Genomic DNA, 21,263 nt, shown 5'->3' with positions numbered 1-21,263 from the left:
ACAATAGGCTATATGTGCTCTGCTCACCACGGGTCTCAAAACCCGATTTTTAGCAGTGGGAGTCTGCAGACATACCACTGTGTTCCTGGGAGGCAAAATTTAAATAATAACTAATTCTTGACTAACACAACCAGTTGTACAAAAACCTGCTCCTCATCCCTTCTGATGTTATTTTAGTTAACTGTAGCACTATGCCAAAGACTGAAGGATTTGCATATTAAAGCAGAAACTATAGTGAATAACATTTCAAGACTTCTGATGTTTTGTACTGTCTTTTTTTTTCTCCCAAACCAAAGGCTAGGCTATGGAATCTTAGTTTGTATGTAAATTTTTAATTTCAAGTTTTACCGATGCATCATTCAACTTATTATGTTGTGTATCTTTTGTCGTTTTCCAAACTATTAAATATCTTTTTTCTAACCATGGAAATTCACAATACTGAACCTTTATGTTCCAAGAAAATATTTAAAATGAATGATTATTTACTTCCCTTGGCATCTTTGTCAGATGCTAATCTATTACCATATCTATCTATAACTGATCTAATAGAAATTTAAACTCATACTAAAGTACTAATTTTTAACCTTTCTTGGAAAATCTTTGTTTGAATGAACTAGTAACCTTGATGATCAAGAAGAGTTACCTCATGAATTCAGTACACATGAAAGATATTCCACACCAGTGATTAGCTCTTTCATTACCATGACACATATAATTCTTTCTAAAGCACTGTTATGGAAACATAGATGTTCTCCACTAGAGCACTGCCATTAGCACATACATGTCTCCTTCTACATCACTGCCATGGATACCTACGTTTCCCTCTAAGCACTGCCATAGATACATACATATCTCTTTCTACAAAACTACCATGGCCACATACATGTCTCACTCTAGAGTTCTGGGTGCATACATACATGTTTCCCTCTGAGCACTGCTATGGGGACACGCATGTCTCCTTCTGAAGCACTACCATGGATACATACATTTCCATTCAGGCAGTGCTATCAGCACATACATGTCTCTCTTTAGAGCATAGCCATCAGCATGTATGTTCTCTTCTACATCACTGTCATGGATGAATGCATTCTCCCTCTTCCCCACTATCACAGATTCACGTTTCCATCTAGAGCACTACTATGTATGTATGTATATATATATATATATATATATATATGTCTCCCTACAGAGCATTCCTACTGTGACATACATGAGATATACTTAATAGCATTTGTTTTTAGCATTGAATAGGGTGATATTATGTACATGTTCTGAGAAAAACGTATCCAATAAAATTAGTAACTTTGTAATTAATTTGAGAAATTAGATCTACTATACTACTTCTGAAATTTGAGAAACAAAATTGATGAATAATTATTTTACCTTACAATCTCAGAACCTGATCATTTGTGGAATATTTCATGCAATTATCTCTAGAAAAGTTTTTGTTGACTTAAGAAGAACCAAGAGAGATAGAAATAATTATATAAAACTACATACTCTTGTATGCATCTGAAAAATTAATCTGGCACTGAAAGCTTTACTTATAAACATTGCAATAACAGAGTTAAGCCTATAAGTCTAACTAATGAAGACACTTCACTAAATGTCATTACTGGTTTATAAAAAAAAAAAAGCTCAAATTATCCATTGGATTTATTGAAATTACTTGTCAAAAATAAACACATTTTGTGAGAATCTACAGATTGAAACCTACTTCTCTAACATTCAAACACTACAAACCCAACTAACAAGAGTACAATACCACAATTAGTAGATTTCTTAATAAATATACTATTGACATAGTTTCCTTGGCTTATGGCATCTAAAATGTTTATTAAAGTGGCAATTTTTTGGTTAGCTCTTCAAAGAAGATTAATAACTCTACCACAATATATTGTTAAATTGTTAATGGTTACTAGACTAAATAGAGAAATCTACTCACAAAGACAAAAACTGAAATGCTACAAATGTAAAAGAGGTACTATATATCAGAAGCAAAAACATAGTGCTTGCAAGAGATCTAGTTTATTTTCAATTAAATATTAACAGTTCCTGATGAATAGCTACATTCTAAATGGGTTTTCTATGAGATTCATACTTCAGACCATTTAGTTAGTTCACATTACAGTAATAAAAAAAGAAGACTTCTTGCAATATTAATTTAACTACTTACAAATGACAAGACATATATTATAAAAACATTAATCTTACAGAAAATGCTTCTTGGGAACTTTATTTATAAAACTGGTTAAATTTAAAGCTTATGTTGTATAAAAGATAAACTGGTAAATCTTCTTCTCTCTCTAATTTTAATAACAGTATTTGTCAAACCTTCATCATACCATGTATATAAACAGAAGACCAATAAGAAAGCCAATCCTAGAGGTGTATATGTTTCACCTGTCATTCCCCTGTTGTTACTTATTACCTGTTTCTCTTTTTTTCTCTCTCTTTCTTTAGGTGCAACTATCTTTCCAGTGTTCACTGTTGGCTAGAAAAATGTGATTGGCAGCTTTAAATTTGGATCATAGTAGGCTTAAGCATCCAAATATTCTCCTCATTTTTAATTTTTATTTATTCATATTCCATTTGACATTTGCAAACAGGGTTAAATCTAATAGACAATCAATATCCACCACTCTGTGGGTTTATGTGTGATTGTTTGTTTTGGAATTTCACACAAAGCTACACAAAGGCTATCTGCACTAGCTGTCCCTAATTTAGCAGTATAAGACTAGAGGGAAAGCAGCTAGTCATCACCACTCACCATCAACTCTTGGGCTACTCTTTTACCAACGAATAGTGTGATTGATTGTAACATATAATGTCCCCACGGCTAAAAGGGCGAGTATGTTTGGTGTAATGGGGATTCGATCCCACAACCCTAAGATCACGAGTCGAACACCTTAACCCATCTGGCCATGCCAGGCCATTTATGTGTGAAGATATTTCTTTTACCAAGATACAATTTATTGTCCCATTGTAGATTTTATGCTAGTCTTATCTGTCTGATTCAGATGTCCAACACTATCTATTTCTGGCCTTGCTGTTTAAATTTAATAAATCATCTAAAGCAGAAAGATGATATTTATTATATCTTTTTCATTTATATATTAAAATTCATTTTATCATTATAGCTTAGCGACTTTAGTGTACCTATCTACAATTTCTGGTCTTAGCTTGAGCATCTGCTTTTATATGCAATAATTAGTAACAAATATGAAACAACAATTACACATGCCTTCCCTGAATCCCATACATGTTTCACTGAAAAAGGTATTGAATCATTAAAGCTAACTCTTTAAAATATAATTCCATATAACTTCCAACAATAAATTATTCACTGACTAAAACTTACTCTGTACAATTGAATTCCATAAAGTTTTCATTCATAATTCTTCACCTACTAAATTGTTTCTTGAGAAATGAATTCTATATAACTTATAACTTATTCATAAAAGATAAATGAAACTGTAACTTACTCTTGAAAGAATTGCTTCTTATCCTCATTGGTTCATCCTAAGATAAAAAAAAAAAAAAAAAAAAAATAATTCTCTTCCTTTGACCAAATTGAGCTTTACTACTCCTGTATTATCCTTCTAAACTATACTGATTTACCCAATAGGTGGCATTACAGTTTTGACAAGTAGCTTTTTAATACTCTTCACACAGTAATACGTTCTGAAAAATGTATTTCTGGTGTGATAAAATAGGGTAAAGTCTTGATCTAAGTGTTGTTCTGGTTTATTCTATTTTAGGGTTTCAGTCATTTTATAATCTTGTCTCAATAACCCTGAATCCAGGCATTATAGAATATCAAAAAGTAGTGACATTAAACATACCACATATGAAGTATATGCATTTAAAATTGATGATTTCTACAGCCAGTATTTTCAGTGAATCATAAGCAAGAAAATATTCTCAGCTTATGTCTTTACATCATCAACAGTAATTTCAAATTAAGACAAACTTAACTTAAAAATTTATGTTATTAAGTCTCACAAAGAAGTATTAAAAACATTTTAGAATCTAAAGGACTCTAGTTCTTTCTACTTTTCCTTAATTACTATGTTCATATACTTTGCAAATTTCATATAAAATAGATTTACAGTTATATGTAATGAGTATTAAAAAAGATAAAAAAGACCAGTTTTCAATTGCCAAAGCTCACAAACTGTGATTATTGTTTAAATCTATGAAACATTGAATTATACTTATTGCACATAAGTTTAAGTAAAGTAAACAGCAATACATATGATTAAATCAGACTGCAGATGTATTTTCTTATAATCTTCTCAATCATTTCATTTTAGGTTTTACATCAGAGGAATGTAAAAATGTAGTTCTACAGATTTATTTTTGTCTGTTATATGTCACTGCTCAAAATATCTTCAATTCAATTCCAGAACCAATCAGCTATGCTAGAACTGCAATAGTCCAAGCCTAATTAAACTAACATTTAATCACAGTATAAAAAGTCAATGTTATAGTGTCCATTATCCAAAAACTTTAATGCAAAAGCTATGAATAACACTTATTTTTTCTCCATAATTCTCTTAGGAATTGTTTTAAAAGTTTCAAACTAGAGGTATTTGTAAATATAAAGCACTGTGTGAAATAGCATGTAATTTAACAACGAGTTTCCATACATCTCCTAAGCCTAAAACCTTTCATGCTTCATCAGCTTACTAGTTTAACACCATAATATAAACATTTACTGCAGATATAAATAGCATTTCAGTGAAATATAGCTGATGCCTGCTAATATTTCATGACAGAAATAAATAAAATACCTTTTAACACCTGTGATTAGATGGCAAAGAAAGAAAATATCTGAAGTGTAACCCAATTTTCATATTACAAACTTTAGGCCTATGCACATTAATTGTAATTTTCAGTAACCAGAATGAAAATGTAAAAAACAAAATAAATAAATAAATGACATTGGAATAAGCAAGACCAAGTTATTCAACTAAAGTTGAGATTTCAAAATGATTTCTGATGATAATATTAAAACATTTAAATATGTATAAGAACAGAAAGAAGACAATATCCAATAACTTTCAAGATCATAGAACACAATGTAATCACAGATCAAAGTACATATTTAATATCAGCTTAATTATAATTTATACTTTAATGAAATATTGAGAAATGTGTCACACATATTGATTATACATTGATTTTAGCTACCATAATAAGTTTCATAAAACTGAGAAAAGTAAAAAAATCTCTCTAAAAACAAGCTACATGATGCTGGATGGATAACAGCACAACTAAAACAGTACAAACTTCAATCTGAGTTTTGTGTCTAAATGTCAAAAGTTATTTAGGTTATTCAGTAAAGATTATGCACATCTACATTATACATAATCTATATGGCTGAAACATGTTAAAATAAGAGACTCAAATACAATGTTTTTTCAATTAATGTCATATTTTAATCATTTTTGCTGTTATCAGAGAATAACAAGTTTAAGATACAATAAATTTAATGATTTTCTTAATTTTAACAAATATTTTCATTTGGTTTTATACAGTAACATGTCACAGTAAGCTTCTAATTTATTTATTCATTTTTTAAAATTATAACATTAAAGTTCCTGTTACAGAAGCACTGAAAACTTTATAAATAATTTAAAATACATACCTGTTGTTTAGTTTTTAGTTGATCCTGTCTTAAACAAAAGCTGATCTGATGACGCTAAAAGGTAAAATAAATAAATATATATAACATCAGTAATAAAAACAGAAATGCAAAACATGCTAAATTTGAAAAATATCTGTTATAATATCAGTATCAAAATCCAATATCTTCAAAACTGGATGTTTAACTGTGCTCTTTGCACTTTCAACCTCAGTGTCTCTTTGTCTGATCAGAAGCTCCTAATGTGCAGGCACAGTTATATTTAATTCAGAACCACTGACCAGAGAAAAGGCAACTAACCAGCAAAAACCAATATCTGTGTAGCTAAACATAACTAAGTAATGACATTATTTGCCATAACTCTAGAGCACTAACTGGTGTATACTGTGAGCAGTGGCACACCACAGTTCAAACTCCAGACTTTTCAATCTGCAGCCAACACATGACCTAGTGGTTACAAATTACAATACAAATACAAATTACTAAGTCATCTTAGCCTTTAATCATGTTAATGTACATCATTAAAAGCTTCAGTACTAAAGTATAACTGTGTATTAATCACTGAAACATATTTATTTCTAAGTTAGCTAAATTCTTAACCTATCCAATAAAATCCATAGAAAAATTGCTACTTACATTTTCTCCATGTACAGTGAAAAGAAGAAAAGTCACCAACCCCTGAAATATTACAAAATTTAAATGAAAAATTAAAGCTTTACAGCACATTTTCTGCAATGAAGTAAAAAGTTGTTCAACAATGAATTTTAAAAGGTGCCAATCTATTGTGCACATAAATATAACTGTATTACCTTTAAAACAAAAGATTTCAAAGAGATAAGTATCAAATCAGTTTTTAGCAAAGGAATTTAATTTAATTAACAGTCCATATATCAAACGCTTTTAATTATTTGTTTTGAATTTGTGCATAGTTACATGAGGGCAACATCTGTTAGACATCCCTTATGTAGCAGTGAAAGGCTAGAGTCATCACCACATACTGCCAACTCTTAGGCCACATTTTTACCAATGAATAGTGGGATTGATCGTCACATTATAATGCTCTCATGTCTAAAAGAGCAAGAATACTTGGAGGGATGGGGGATTCAAATTCATGACCTACAAAATGCGAGTCAAGTATCCTAATATACAGGAATGTACTACACGTTAGTTATATAGAGATCTCAGAGTTGTCCTAATTGTACTCACTAATATTGTGTGATATTCTCATTAAAGCTCAGAATAATATTATTTATTTGAGGCATCATGGAAAATAATTTGAAACCTTACCTGGCTGTTACTTAGATAAGCAACAAGTGCTGAGAAAAGGGAAATAATGAAAAAGGTTTTTAATTATTTAGTAACTTCAAAGGGCTTATGCTAGTGGATTTACATTTGTTTAATACAGAATAATTCCACTCGTATCTCAATATCACTTTAAGACAGGTCAGGCTCTGGAGACAAGTATGTCACCAGGCCCCTTTTTGAAGTCTTCATAAACCATGGTACATTCATGGGCACATAAAGAATTTTTCTGGTGGGCAGAAGCCAAAAAAAACAACAAAAAACAACTTCCAATGGTAAAATGGTAAAAGCAAAACAAAAACCCACTTACTAATAGCGATGATGCAAAAGCAAAAACATATTTAGAAACACTGGAGTCATTATTTGTGTAAAGAACACTTGAGGAAGACATAAGAATTAAGGCAATCAGCACAAAAATGGAGCGGTTTATCAGTCCTTTCCTGAGAAAATAAAACAAAATATCAATTTAGCTGCCTAAAATGACACAATAAAATTATCAGTAGTTTTGCATTTGTAAAACTATGCACAGTTTTAAATGTAACATCACGTTGTACATTATTTTTCTTACACATTTTTTGTCTTGTTATAAGTTATGAAAGTTATTGATTTTATTCTTAGTTTCAATGATAAAAGTCTTGTTTTATAGTTACAAGCTAGTTTTTTTTTTATGAAGAGAAGAATATTAGCATGTATGAGAATGTTATAGATATTCTAAAATAAAAGTATTTGACTTATAAGATGAATTTAGAATCTGAAGGTTTCAAGAAAGCCTATTAATAGTTGCTTTATATTGAATTTATGAACAATAGCCATTTAGATTTATACCAGACTAAAGTTTCAGTAAATGTTTAGCTTGAAAAGCATTCAGACCAAAAGTCAGACTTGAGATCACCTACACGTGAATGGGTGTAGTTGTAACTGTGAATATTTATCACCCCTTTTTATATGAACATGTTATGGGGTGTTATTGTAATCATGAATGTTTATCACTTATGTTTATATCAGCATGTTAATGGGTGTACTTGTAGCTGTGAATATTTATTGCCTACTTCTACATTATTGTATGTAGCTGTGATTATGAGTTGTTGGCAACCAATTTCATCAATAAACAAACAACAGAACAGTCCATTTGTTTTAAAATAAGATATATTAAAACATGTTAAAGGTATATACAAATATTTGTTACATAGTTAATTATCACTGTTATATCCAAATCTTTAAATAATTCTCCCTTTTCATCAAATTCCACACAAACTAGCTTAATTACTTTAGGACACAAATGACAAGATCAATTATTCTTCTGTACTTTGTTATTACAATATATTCTATGATAACTTCATTTTAAAAGTCACTAATGCACATTCTTTATCGCTAAATTTGTAATCATGTAGTCTAGATCTAGCTGTCTATTTGACTAATGCGGTCCAACTATATAACTAGCCCTAACTACATTTTGTGTATGTACTTGGAACCTGACTAAGGCCTAGAACATTTTAAATGCTACAAGATATTATGAGAGAATAATAAGCGACCAAAACAATGAGAAAAATTTAGAAGTTTCTAATAACATGACACAATAATACAAGTGTTAATTCACAACAACTGAACTACACAACATATGGTTCATTCATAATGATGTACACAAACATGTGATAAACTATTGCTTCTAAAGTAACTAAATTCACTTGCATCACACTTAAATTCAAACTGTCATGTATATTTAACATGAATGTTTATCACCTACTTTTATATGAACATATTACTGAGTGTAGTTGTAACTGTCAACATTTACCATATACTTCCATATGAACACATTACTGGGTGTAGTTGTAATTGTGAATGTTTTGATTAATGTCTTGGTTTAGCTTCAGAAAAATAAAAGTGTTTGTAATTTATTTACTTAATCATTAAACTCATATCAAATGAAATATTTAATTTTGTATATACCCAATAAAAAATTTATATATATATATACACACACACATACATATAAATTTTCTATTAATCAGTGACTCTAATAGAGAATTGTCTCAAACAAATACAGTTTGGAACTTGTTAAACAATGTAAAAAACGTCTTCTTTCCTTCAAAAAACTAAAGTATTGTAAGTTGTTAATGTCATATTATGCATTATTCCAATCACACATTATAAACAGAAGAACAGTAAATATTTACCGGTCTCTGTAAGATTAGCTAATAATTGTAACCATAAAGACAGCAGAAAAATGAAATCAACTTCAGAGAATATAAGTAAAGTGATAGATATGTTTCTAACCTTTATCATCATAGAGCTGAGAGCTGCCATTTCATACTTTCATATGTGTTGAAAACCATTAAGTTCATATTTGCTCATGAACCAAAATTTGGACCAAACTGAGTGTCAAATACAATGATGACTTATTACTTTTGATCCTGTATTAGTCATATGTGTTCTCCATGGACGACAAATACATTTTAAACATTGGCACTGACAGGTGAAATCATGCATATTTGTTTTTCTCAGTAGTTTTATTATTCAGCTAGCTTTTGTTAAATTGTAACAATTAGTTTAGATGGTGAAAAAGAAACAAGTTGTTATATTAAATGTTAATTTATTGATTAATAATGGAAGAGATTTTGAGTGTTAATTTTCTTTGTTTCCAGAATAACATTTTATTATTATTTAAATATCTTAAAATTAATTGTTTATCATGCAATCTGTTAGGACCTCAAAAGAGTGACAACTGAAAATTTTAACAGAAGACATCAAACTTAAATTCAAACTGTCATGTATATCAAACATGAATTTTTAGGCAGAGATAAATGTTACATTAAATGTTTTTAAGAATTTTCTCACCTGTTATGTACTTTTTTCAGCATTGGAGAATCAAACCTTTCATGCTCTTTCAATTCAGCTTTCACAGTAACAAACATCAAAATATACAACTGAAAAGTATAAAACATTTATATAAGTGTGTAAAGGAAGTACTTATTTTTCAATATTTGTATATTTAGAAAACGTTCTTCCATGAAAATGTAAGATTTAATTCTTACATTTACAAAGTTTATAATTGGAGCTTTTCAAAATTACATCTTCTTTATTTTTGAAACATATATACAACAAACATCCAGGACAGCTTGTACAGTTTTTTGTTTTTTAACTAAGAACTTCAGGTCCATGTATTTTGACAAATTAATAACTTTTGTATAAAATGATAAGTAATTTTATGCACAAGTATAGTTGTGGTTTAGAAAATTTACATAAATCAGTTTCAAATCACAATCTTTCAATTAAAGAAAAATTCTGAAGGGAAAAGTTACTATTTGTTGGCAAAAAAACCACAAAAAACAGTAAGATTTGGTAGCATAAATTTAATCAGTGACAGTGACAGTAAACAAACTGAGAAATAAAAGAAACAGTTGCAGTACGAGATATTGTGAAAATGACTAGTTTAGTGCAAAATGAAATCTGTTTTTCACTGAAATAGGAGAATTAGACTGAGTATGAGCTATTGTAAACACAACTATTTTAGTGTAAAATCAGATCTTTTGTTCAACAATTTAATATTACTAAAGTTAAATAAACAATAACTAAATATATTTCAAATCTAACAAAACAGACAAATACTATGTACAACATTATTTACTCATACTATGAATTTTGTATGAGAGAGAGAGCAGAAGAACAGTAAAGATGTCACTTGATTTCTCCATACAGTAAAACTGGCCTTATTATAAAACAGCTACAACATCAAGACATATTATTAGTGTCAAGATTAGAGAATGGATTAAACAGTTAAGTTCTTTTATATTTTGATTTGAAGAGAATGACATTTCAAGCTAGTGCTCTTCATCAGATAATACAGTTTACCACAAAGGAGGTGTTCTAAGAATTAAAATTTTTTATAAAAACATATTTATAGTAAACTGCATAGACAACAAATGTATCAAAATTAAAGAATAGGTAAAACAATCATCAAGTTTGTTTGTTTTTTCTATCTTTCATTAGAATTTACTTGGGAAATATCCAACACAATACTCTCTTTTCTTAAGATTAACATACACATACAAGACAACCATCTGACCACTAGTATAAAAATGACCTTCCTAGGTCAAAACGTTGTTCTCTGCTTTGTAAGTAAAAGTGTTAATACCCATACCAGCCGTTCTGAGATCCACTTTTATTTCAAGTGGGTTTCTCGTCATCAAGAATGAACACTAGTATACATTACAAAAAAACACATTTACACATGTACCTATGTATTGAATCTTTCCTCTTGTACAGTAACAAAAAGTCAATACCTTACTCACAATTTCTATGACTATGCAAACTATGTACCAATCATAATGATTTATAAATCAAAATACAAAGACATGAAAACTTCCTTTTTTAAAAGACACTACTCTGATTCTGTCGTCTATAATGCAGTATCAAAGCTAGTTCATATACCAAGGAGAAAACACTCATTCCTACCATGAAAACAACAAGCCAAATATTCCACTTGCTAACATACTATCAGACCAACAATAAGATCAAATATATTATACTAACTGGTTACACAATAATTATTGAAGATCCTACCACTAAATCTCTTTTCAAGAACCAACCTATTATTTCTTACAGACATGGCAAAAACCTAAAAGAAATCCTGATGCACAGTAAGCTTAAACAAAAACAAGGTAGATTTTACTCCTTTGTTTATTTACTGTAGTTGTGTTACACTATTAAGGTAGTTTTTACCTCTTTGTTTATTTATATTTACTGTTGTTATGTTATACTATTAAGGTAGTTTTTGTTCCTTTGTTTATTTCAGAATTCTTATCCACAGCTCAAAATTCTGTATGCTAAGTGAATGTTTTTCAGAATTCCACTCATTCAATTCTCAATTATTGCTTTGTTTCACTTAAATAGTTAAGTCAGTTTGATTTGATGGCAATCTTAACTGACACCAGTCAAAATTTCATCCAAAACATTCTAAATCAGATATAGTCCATGGAAATCTCCAATTAATTAAATACTTTGACTTACTTTATTTCTATGCTCAACTTAATTTGGAAGTTCTACTCTTTTTTTTCTTAGTGTTTAATTTTATTCTACCACATTTCTCTACAGTAGAGTTAATTTATTACTTAAAATTTGTTTGTTTGTTTCAGGTTTTTCATGCAAAGGTACACAAAAGGCTATCTGCATATAGCTATCTCTAATTTTCAACTGATAGACTGAAAAAAAGATAGCTACTGAACTGACAATTCTTAGGCACCTCTTTTCTGACCAAACGGTGCAATTTCACCCTCATTCTAATAGGGCACCAATGATTCCAAAGTATGTAGCATGTTTTTATGGCAACAGGCCAGAAATCACAAGATCCTAGATTTAAAGATTCAACATGTTGATAACTAGGCAATACTTCTTTAATCACTGAAAGAGGATTTCATCATTCTGTTTGTTTATAAACATAAGCACACAAATATTTCTGATACATTTATTTAAAACATTAGAAATGTTTTAAGATAATTTCAAAAATTACATCTAGCTCAACTGCTAGAGTACTGGTGAAATGCATGTACTTCCAAATCTTTGGAAAAAAGATTAATGGAGAAAACATTACTCACTGGCATGTTAAAATATTGTGCAATACACACATGTCTAATTTACAAATAAAAATTCAACTGTAAAATAAGTGTAGTTTACTCACAGCTGTAATAATGCTTCCTGATGAAATAAAAGCATAAAAGAACTTTGTTCCTACTATCAGCCACCAACTGTAAATAAAAAGAAAATAATAAATGTTCTAAAGTTAAATTCTAATTAATAATTTAATATATTAAATTGTGAAAATTAGATTAAAAAACATACTAATATTTTCTGAGGTTCCTCTTGAGAAATTTCTTGAAGTAATAAAACAACATTTAACCTTAACATGCCAAGAATCTACACTTCCAAGCTTAAGCTTTCTACTGCTACCTGCTTATATGGTGCACGAGTGAAGATGCTTGTTGCCTGTATGTTTCTCACTAGTTAACCCTTTTGCAACAGGCCACAGGTCAAAGACCATGTCATTACATTTGTTGACTTGCATTCAAAATTTTATTGAACTACTATTTTATTAATTTATGTCAATAAGTTTGGAATCAAACTGCAGATTATAATTCAAACTTTAATATTATATATGAACTTAATTTCTTAATTTAAAAGTAAATATTAAAAAAACACACATCTAGATGTAGATTTTAGTGAGTGATGTGGTATGTTGAATGCAGAACTGTTTAAAATTAGATGTTTGTGATGTAAAAATACTGTATCTATAATTTTGAACAAATCTGGAGTTCAAGTTACAAATATTGACAAGCTAAAATACAAAATAAGAACCTCATATCTTTTTATTTTGCTGAGGTATGGCTTATGTACTGAATCAAACAGAAATGTTTGAGTTCTGTTCAACTCTTTCCATTTTTTGAAACAGTCTCTTATATACTCTTACTATAGTATATGACACATCAACAGCTTAAAATGTCCCCAGAGTGGTTTCCTCAGCCATTTTAAGCTTTGAAAAAGATACCATGTTTTTTGATCCAAGATTTCAAGGTTGTGTCTTTAGTCTGCTCGAAATTTCATATTTTTTAAAATCTAAATACATCTAGTTACTAAGCTTAATAAATCGTAATTGAATTCTATGGTAAGCAGAAAAGTTATTTATGATTTTTTGGTTATTCAACTGTATATATAAAACCTTAGAAATTTTGTTTGATATCCTTTATGTGCAACATTTTAAAAGGCCTAGCTATCTATGTCTGGTAGCAACTGAATACAAAGGTTGTAATGAGAAGAGACAATTGTTTGCTTTATTTTTTGATTTATTGTTCTATATTTAAAAAAAAATAAGTTTAATAATTTATTTCCAAATAGTAATAATCTATATACGTAATGTATAATAATTGAAATGTGACTATATATTACAAAAGTGTTAGTAGACTAGTACTATAAAGATTAGTTTTATATTACTGTAAATGTAACATGAGTGCACGTGCACAACATCAATGCAAGTTATGTAATGTTAGCTGGGTATGACTGAAATAAAGAGAAGGCTAAACAGTATAAAACAAGCTGTGAGGATGTGAAGTTCATCATCACGCTAATAAATTTAAAGCATCATACCAGTAATGTCTTCAAGGATAAAAACAAGAATAATATGTCTTATGTTTACTTCTGATTTATCAAATTAAATTATTTGGGTAATCTACAAGAGAACCTGTATCTTTTTCTGAAGCAAGTAAACTTGGGTTGAATCATCTGGAACCTACTGTTTAAACACATCTCATGAAGATGAATATTGTGTCAACAGAAAATGAAGGCACTGTTTCTTTTTTTTTTTGAAAGAGTATGTCAAGGTAAAGGATGGTTTTATGAATAGTTGTCAGTTAGAAGAATGGACAAAGCAAACATGACCAGATGTCACTAAAAAGGACACAGCAAATTAGTTCAAACATCAAGCCTCATAAAATCAGCTACTTGATTGTTAGTTTCTGGGTTTAGCTGATCACCAACTGCCTAGAAAATCTGTCAGATTTTTATACTTGACTCTTATATCCAGCATTAAAATCAGGCTTCACTTTTGTATCATAATTTCAAAAGGTCTTATCTATCATCTTTTTATAGCCATCTCTTGTATTTTAGAAAACTGCACATTTATTATTTCTTTCATCTTACCTACAATAAAATTTTACTGCATAAACACAATTTTGATTGGTTAGTAGGTTTGTTACCTTTCCAGATGAAAGCCCTCAGGAACTTGAGCAGCCAAAGTTGCCACAACAACAATAACTGGCACAGCTGAAACAAAATATTAGCAAAAAATTAATGTAAAGCATTACAAGAGAATACTCAGGTATTGACTTACATCAAAAATAAAATAATGTTATGTGTAGCATCCATCAACTACAATAGCAGATGTGAGGTTACATAAAAATCTGAAACAGCTATAAGTATCAAGATAATTATGAAGAACAACTATGAATCAATGCTCCTCATCAGATGATTAAATTCTTCAACCCTTTTATTTTCATTAAAGCAAACTGTAAGATGATAAAAGTTGGGTTCAGAAAAGAGAATTCTAATATATACAATTAACAACTTTTCATCAAAGCAGTGTTTATAAAGAATGCAGTTTAAAATACAAGAAAATCTAAGCTATCAGTTTTTATTCATGTCACTCCAAGTAACACAACTCACTATACACAGATTCCAAGGCTTGATCTCCACTTGGTGGATGAAAACAAGTACGTACTGGTGACTGAAACCCTTACATTTTTTCTCCAGAAATGAAAAGCATGATTATTTTGAATGTTCAACAAAATAAGCTTAAAAATATTTAACATTTTTTTTTTTAATATCACACAAAACTACACAAGGGCTCTCTGCACTAGCTGTCCCTAATTTAGCAGTGTAACACTAGAGGGAAGGCAGCTAGTCATCACCACCTATCGCCAACTTTTTGGCTACTCTTTTACCAACAAATAGTGGGATTGACTGTCACATTATATTGCCCCCATAGCTGAAAGGGTGAGTATGTTTGGTGTGACGGAGATACGAACTCGAGACCCTCGGATTAGGAATCGAGTGCCTTAACCACCTGGCCATAGTGGGCCTATTAAATGTGAATATATACTTGTAACTTGTTACTTCAGTCTAATATATGACATTGACTCATCCAGGTATGTATTCTTTTGCAGCTAGTTCTTTTGCATACAATGAATGATAACTTATGTTTGACCGTACATTACCAAAGACCATAACAAATGAACGAAGAAAAAACGGGTAAGGATATAATTGTGATACAACATTATAAAATGGCTATATAACACTTTTTGACATGATTGAGGGGGAACTGATAGTGTTTATGTAGCATTTTTTGTTTCATATGTAATGATAAGAATGTTACAACCAGGGAACGTAAAAATAAGTTTTTGCAGGATAGGGACCACCTTCAGTTAAAAGTTTTATTTTTCTAACAGAGTAGATGACCTTTGGAAGAGGATGCCTTCAGATGTGGTTGATGCAGTAAAATTAAAAGAAGGTTTGATAAATGTCAGAATAATAAGGGATAATTTTGAGTGTTGTTTTTCTCATTTTGATAAATAAAATAACATATGTGGAGTAACAAGCTCCTTGATGGCATTAAAATTTTCTGTGATGTTATATTAAGAACATACACAGACTAATTCCAGATTAAGAAGTTAAGATTTACCTCATAAAAAAGTACCTGTTGTGGAAGTTAAATTTTAGACAAGGTATTATTATGGATTTTTGCAACATTTTAATTGTTAATATTATAGCTATATTTCAGAACTAAAATGGCTGAGTGTAATTTGGAGTTAATCTGAACTTCCCTTCTGAAGCCCAACACAAGCTGAAGGTAAAATCAGCATATACTTTAATTACAATTACGACTTACTTATTAGTTATTTATTAATAGCATTTTTTTGTTAAGTACAATACTTGATAGAAAGTTAAGAAGATTCTGTTTCATCCATTTAGACCAAAAGTATAGTAAATAACAACTTCAGCAAACACCATCTACAGTAATATTCACTCTTTTTAGTTGTTTAACTCATTAAACATCAATAAAGTAAATTTTGAAGTAGACATTTTCTTACAATGAAAATGTATTTCTGATAGGTACTTATATCATTCATCCCAAGCTATCTTGATCATGAACTGCCCTCTAAACACTATTAAAATTATTTCATAACAGTGAACCAGTCTTTTATACCCCATCAATTTCATACTATTTCAAAATGTGCTGATTGTGTGACTACCTTCCATCAATCATACTGTGCTCTCAACAGTAGCACAGCTAGCTCTCTCTATTATTCTAGCATAATCCTCACTCTCAACAATTGACAAGTACAAACCAGAAATAGTAGCATATTATGGAGCAGGAAGGGTGAAAAGTGGGTGAGAGGAGATGAGTACCTGTCAGAAATACATTTTCAGTGTAAGAAAATGTTAACTTCTGAAACAGTCTTACCTCCTCTCACTCTACGCTATAATCTCATACCTCAGAGATAGAAGGGATAGCAAAGATACATTAATATTCAATTACTTTGGAAACTGACTGCACTGAAAGAACAGGTATGCAAAAATATGAACATAAAGCACACCTGTGGAGTGTAGCACTACATCTGTAACAGGTATACTCTTTGCACAGTAATTAAAACAAGAACAAAAAACAAAGCAGGGCAAAACTGAATGTACAGCTTCAATCAGAAAAAAAGTGCTGTGGAACCATGACTTGTGTTAAAAAACATGGAAAGTCTAGTGTGGAAGTGACAAAAAGCTTGTATAAACATGTGCACAGTGTCTTGGTTTACACATCAGAATATGCCAAGTACAGTCCATCCAGTGGCTTGTATAAGATAATGAGATCAACAGTCAACAAATATGTCATAATTTGTCCATGTATATATAGCAGGCCGTAATACTAAACAGAGTGATTGTACACCCTTGTGCAAATTAATTGAAACAAATGGTCATTTTACAATATTTTCAGCATGGCGGTCGGTGTAGGCTCGCTGGACCCGCTGATTTCCTTTAATAGTCATTTTTTCACACAAACGACATCATTAGCTGTGTTTTGCAGTACGGTCGATCTATTTTTGGGATATATGACGAAATTTTGAGGAATATTACGTCATTCAAAATTGCATTAGAAAGACAAGGAGACCAGCCAAAAAACAACTTCTTACCAACTCAATGAAGAAAAAACGGTATTAATGGGGTCTGAAATACAAGAACTGGATGCAAGAACAATGGAGGAAGGTGTTATTCAGTGACGAGACTGATTTCTTTGTACAGGGTCAAAGAAGTCTGCATGTTCGCAGATCTCCAGGTGAGAAACTTCGAGAATTTCACATCAAATGTTCTTAAAACATCCCTTGAAGAATATGTTTTGGGACTTTTTCAGCTACTATGGCGTTGAAGGCTTACATATCGTAGAAGGAATGATGCAAGAACCACAGTACATCGAAGTTTTGCAGAGAAGAGTTGTTCCAGAGTTGAAAAAGAGATTTCCAGGTGGATATGGAATTTTTCAGCAAGATCTGGCTCCGTGCCACACATCGATGCTTGTGAAGAAATTTATGACTACAATGCAAATGAAGGTGCTGAACTGGCCTGGAAACTCTTCGGACTTAAATCCTATTGAAAACCTTTGGGCAATTTGTAAAGAAAGACTTCGGGGAAAAGACTGTACTACAAAAGATAAGCTAATCGAGACCATAATTGAGGTGTGGTACCGTGATCCAAAAATTAGTAAAGATTGCAATCAACTCGGACTCGATGCCAAAGTGGATTAATGATCTTCTGAAAGATAAAGGTAGTCATATCATATATTAATTTGTGAGTAATTTTTGAATTCTCAGAAATAAAATGCAAAAAAACCTGAAAAACTCGTAATTTTCTATCTTGTTTCAATTAACTTGCACAAGGGTGTAAGCTACAGTATTGTGCCAGAAAAATCAAAATAACTAAACGTTGCTACAACTAAAGGGCATTGAATTGTATATGGATAAGCCAAGTGTGGCTAAACTTGAGGAAAAAAAACATTCAGGGGAAGAACCTTGGGGTATTGTATTGTGCCAAGTGTGGCCCATCAAGCAAAAACATTAAGTGAAAGCACCTTGCATAAGTCTGGAAAAAATATCTGGAAGAAGTACCTTGAATCTTGAATATTATGTTAGTGTATAATTAGTTTGGTAATGAGAATAATGATGGGAACACTTTTCTCACTGAGTTGGTACACAGGATACATATTGAACAACTTTGCTTATTATACAAAACCCACTCAAGAGGAAACCTCTTTGGTTCAAAACTACAGTGACTGAGAATTGGAAGTGCTAAGGACCCCCATGCTCCATTAGAAGAGAAGTGAGGCTAATACACACTGGGAGTCTGGAGAAATGACACACAAGAGACAGTGCAATGAATGTCTGCAATTACCTATTTGGAAAAGCAGAAAAATACCAAATGGAAGAATTACAGGTCAGTAGAGATGAGCAGAAATCCCATCTGCTTTACTCATGAATTCCATGAGTGACAGTTCATTATACACGAAAAAAGTGATAAATATATATACACACACTTTATAGAAGTAATACAGGTTTTGTAATGTTATAATATTACGGATATCTGACTATACAACACTTGTCACCAGGTTGGATCCTGAAATATGATGTAGACCAACTAAATAAGATAAAAAATAATAATATGGGAATAAAATTCAGATTAAAGGAGCACCACCCAATCAACAGCTCCTTTGTGAAGGAGGTCTTGAATAAACTAGGCAAGATAACTAGAAGAAGTACATTTTAAGGAAGAGGAAAGGAAATCTGGGAAGTGGATGAGGAGGGGATGGAACTGAAAGCAGAAACCTTCAGAAAGAACTTATAGAATTCATAGAAATGTCATGAAATTTAGCCAAAGAAATACAAACTCAACATACTTAGATAAAATACTCATTACTAATGCACTAACAAAACCTATAAATTAGCAGAATCTGCAAAGAACATAAAAATGATAAACTTGTAAAATTATGAAATTGAACCTAAAACATAAGTTAATAACCAATACCTAAATTATAAAACCACTAAAGGCACTTAGCAGATAAATTGAGATTTAAATACAAAACTTATGTATAAGTTCATTCAAGGAACTAATAAGACAAAGAACACAAAAATAAAACCTACCCTGAATGATTATAAAATCCAAACTAACCAAATTCTGTGCAGAAAAAGACATGAAAGACCTAAATAATTGCATGAATAAATTAAGTCAATCGACCCAAACCCACATAAACTTGCTAAACATAGATATACTTACTGGAAGTCAGGAATACATGCTGAAAACTTACCACACATCTCCTGGAAAAAGAACAATACCTAACTCAGAAGATTACAAGGAGGTGTGATAAATAGGTGGAAAGTGCTGTAGAAAAACATGTTCACTCAGTAGTTATATTTATCATCTCAAAAAATTGTTATGTAGAAGAAACAAATCATCAGTCAAATTTAAGAAATATTCTACCTGTAAACCAAAGCTGCTTCTCTAGGAGACAACATAGATCCTGAGACATGGGGACTCATTTTAGAACCACTGTCTACCACTGCAGGAAGTACCTCATTGCTATATTAGATCTCAAATTTTTATGAATTCATAAAAAACACTTTTAAAACAAATGAGTAGAAACAACAGAAATAAAATAAAAGAAGAACAAACATAAAGCTGAAAATGATATCAATTTGTGATTAAGCATAATAAAAACTTTTATACTCAACATGAAGAACAAATTCAAACATCTCTATACACTAGAATCCTGGTTGAGAAGGTAAGGATTGCTCTAGAATAGTAGCGGAAGCTAGCTGCATTAATATAGAAGGTACAGTATGATTTATGGAGGGTTGTCACATAATCAGCACTTTCTCTGAAACAACATGAAACTGATGGAGTGTATAGGATTGGTGTGTTGTTAGCAAAAAAATTTTAACAACACTTAGAAGGCAGTCCAAGATCGAGAGAGTTTTGGATAAGTAAGGGATGACCATTTTGAAAGTATTTAAATAAAGAGTAGTCTTACATCAAACAGATATATTTCATTTAGTTGTATTAGAGCTAGTTTTTATTGTTCTTCAAGAGTTGTCATCAAACTTAATGAACAATGATTATATCTTATGAAGAATGGACAACTTTTCATGAAGGCTACATAACAATACAACTTTCTTGTAATTTCTGAACACTTAAGCTGAAAATCAGTTGTTGTTTACGAACTAAGAAAGTTTATGTGCCTTTTCAGCAACAAAAGGGTATTTTTTTAATAAAAGTAACAGAAGAAAGATATTTTATTTCTTTATTTCTCATTTCAATTTTCATTTTTCTCCACAGTTTAAACTTACCCCATCCCATAGCAGCAATCTTTAGTTCCAGATTGTGAATACTGTGTAAATTCACAAATTCAACATAGACTGTGAGACTTAAACATAGCTGGATAGAGAAGGCACCCAGTAGACAGAATATCAGCAATGAAATAACATGTGGATAATACTCCTGCACAAAACAACAAAAAACAAACAAATAAAAACATTTGATGATAATACTTAGGTAAAAAAGAAACAATAAAAAACTCTTACACAACAGTACTCTTGCAAAAAAGAAGCAAATAAAAACCCTTTGACAACCGCATTCCTGAAGAAAGACTAAACAAATAAAAAACCCTTGACAATTGTATTCCTGTAAAAACACATGCAAATAAAAACCCTTTGATGATACCACTCCAGCAAAA

At 30.7% G+C, this 21,263-nt stretch overlaps 1 protein-coding gene across 11 annotated transcripts in view; it reads right to left on the bottom strand.

Annotated features, from left to right (window-relative positions):
* The window catches only part of LOC143235440 (uncharacterized), a 203,066-nt gene that overhangs the window by 8,544 nt on the left and 173,259 nt on the right, over positions 1–21,263 (bottom strand). For 9 of the 11 annotated variants that reach the window (XM_076473605.1, XM_076473601.1, XM_076473606.1 and 6 more), the window contains 8 exons: positions 20,878–21,028; positions 14,695–14,761; positions 12,627–12,693; positions 9,788–9,876; positions 7,263–7,392; positions 6,287–6,328; positions 5,654–5,707; positions 3,486–3,522 (listed from right to left, as the gene is read on the bottom strand). In XM_076473605.1, coding sequence (XP_076329720.1) covers positions 3,486–3,522; positions 5,654–5,707; positions 6,287–6,328; positions 7,263–7,392; positions 9,788–9,876; positions 12,627–12,693; positions 14,695–14,761; positions 20,878–21,028 — 637 coding nt within the window. Of the gene's footprint in view, positions 1–2,345; positions 2,495–3,485; positions 3,523–5,653; positions 5,708–6,286; positions 6,329–7,262; positions 7,393–9,787; positions 9,877–12,626; positions 12,694–14,694; positions 14,762–20,877; positions 21,029–21,263 lie in introns of all 11 variants that reach the window. The other 2 variants (XR_013019190.1, XM_076473610.1) reach the window with 2 other exon arrangements.

This window comes from Tachypleus tridentatus, chromosome 12, assembly GCF_004210375.1.
Source record: "Tachypleus tridentatus isolate NWPU-2018 chromosome 12, ASM421037v1, whole genome shotgun sequence".
NCBI classification, from domain to species: domain Eukaryota; kingdom Metazoa; phylum Arthropoda; class Merostomata; order Xiphosura; family Limulidae; genus Tachypleus; species Tachypleus tridentatus.
Note: the sequence above shows the minus strand (reverse complement) of the source record. Positions and strands in the feature narration are given on the sequence as shown.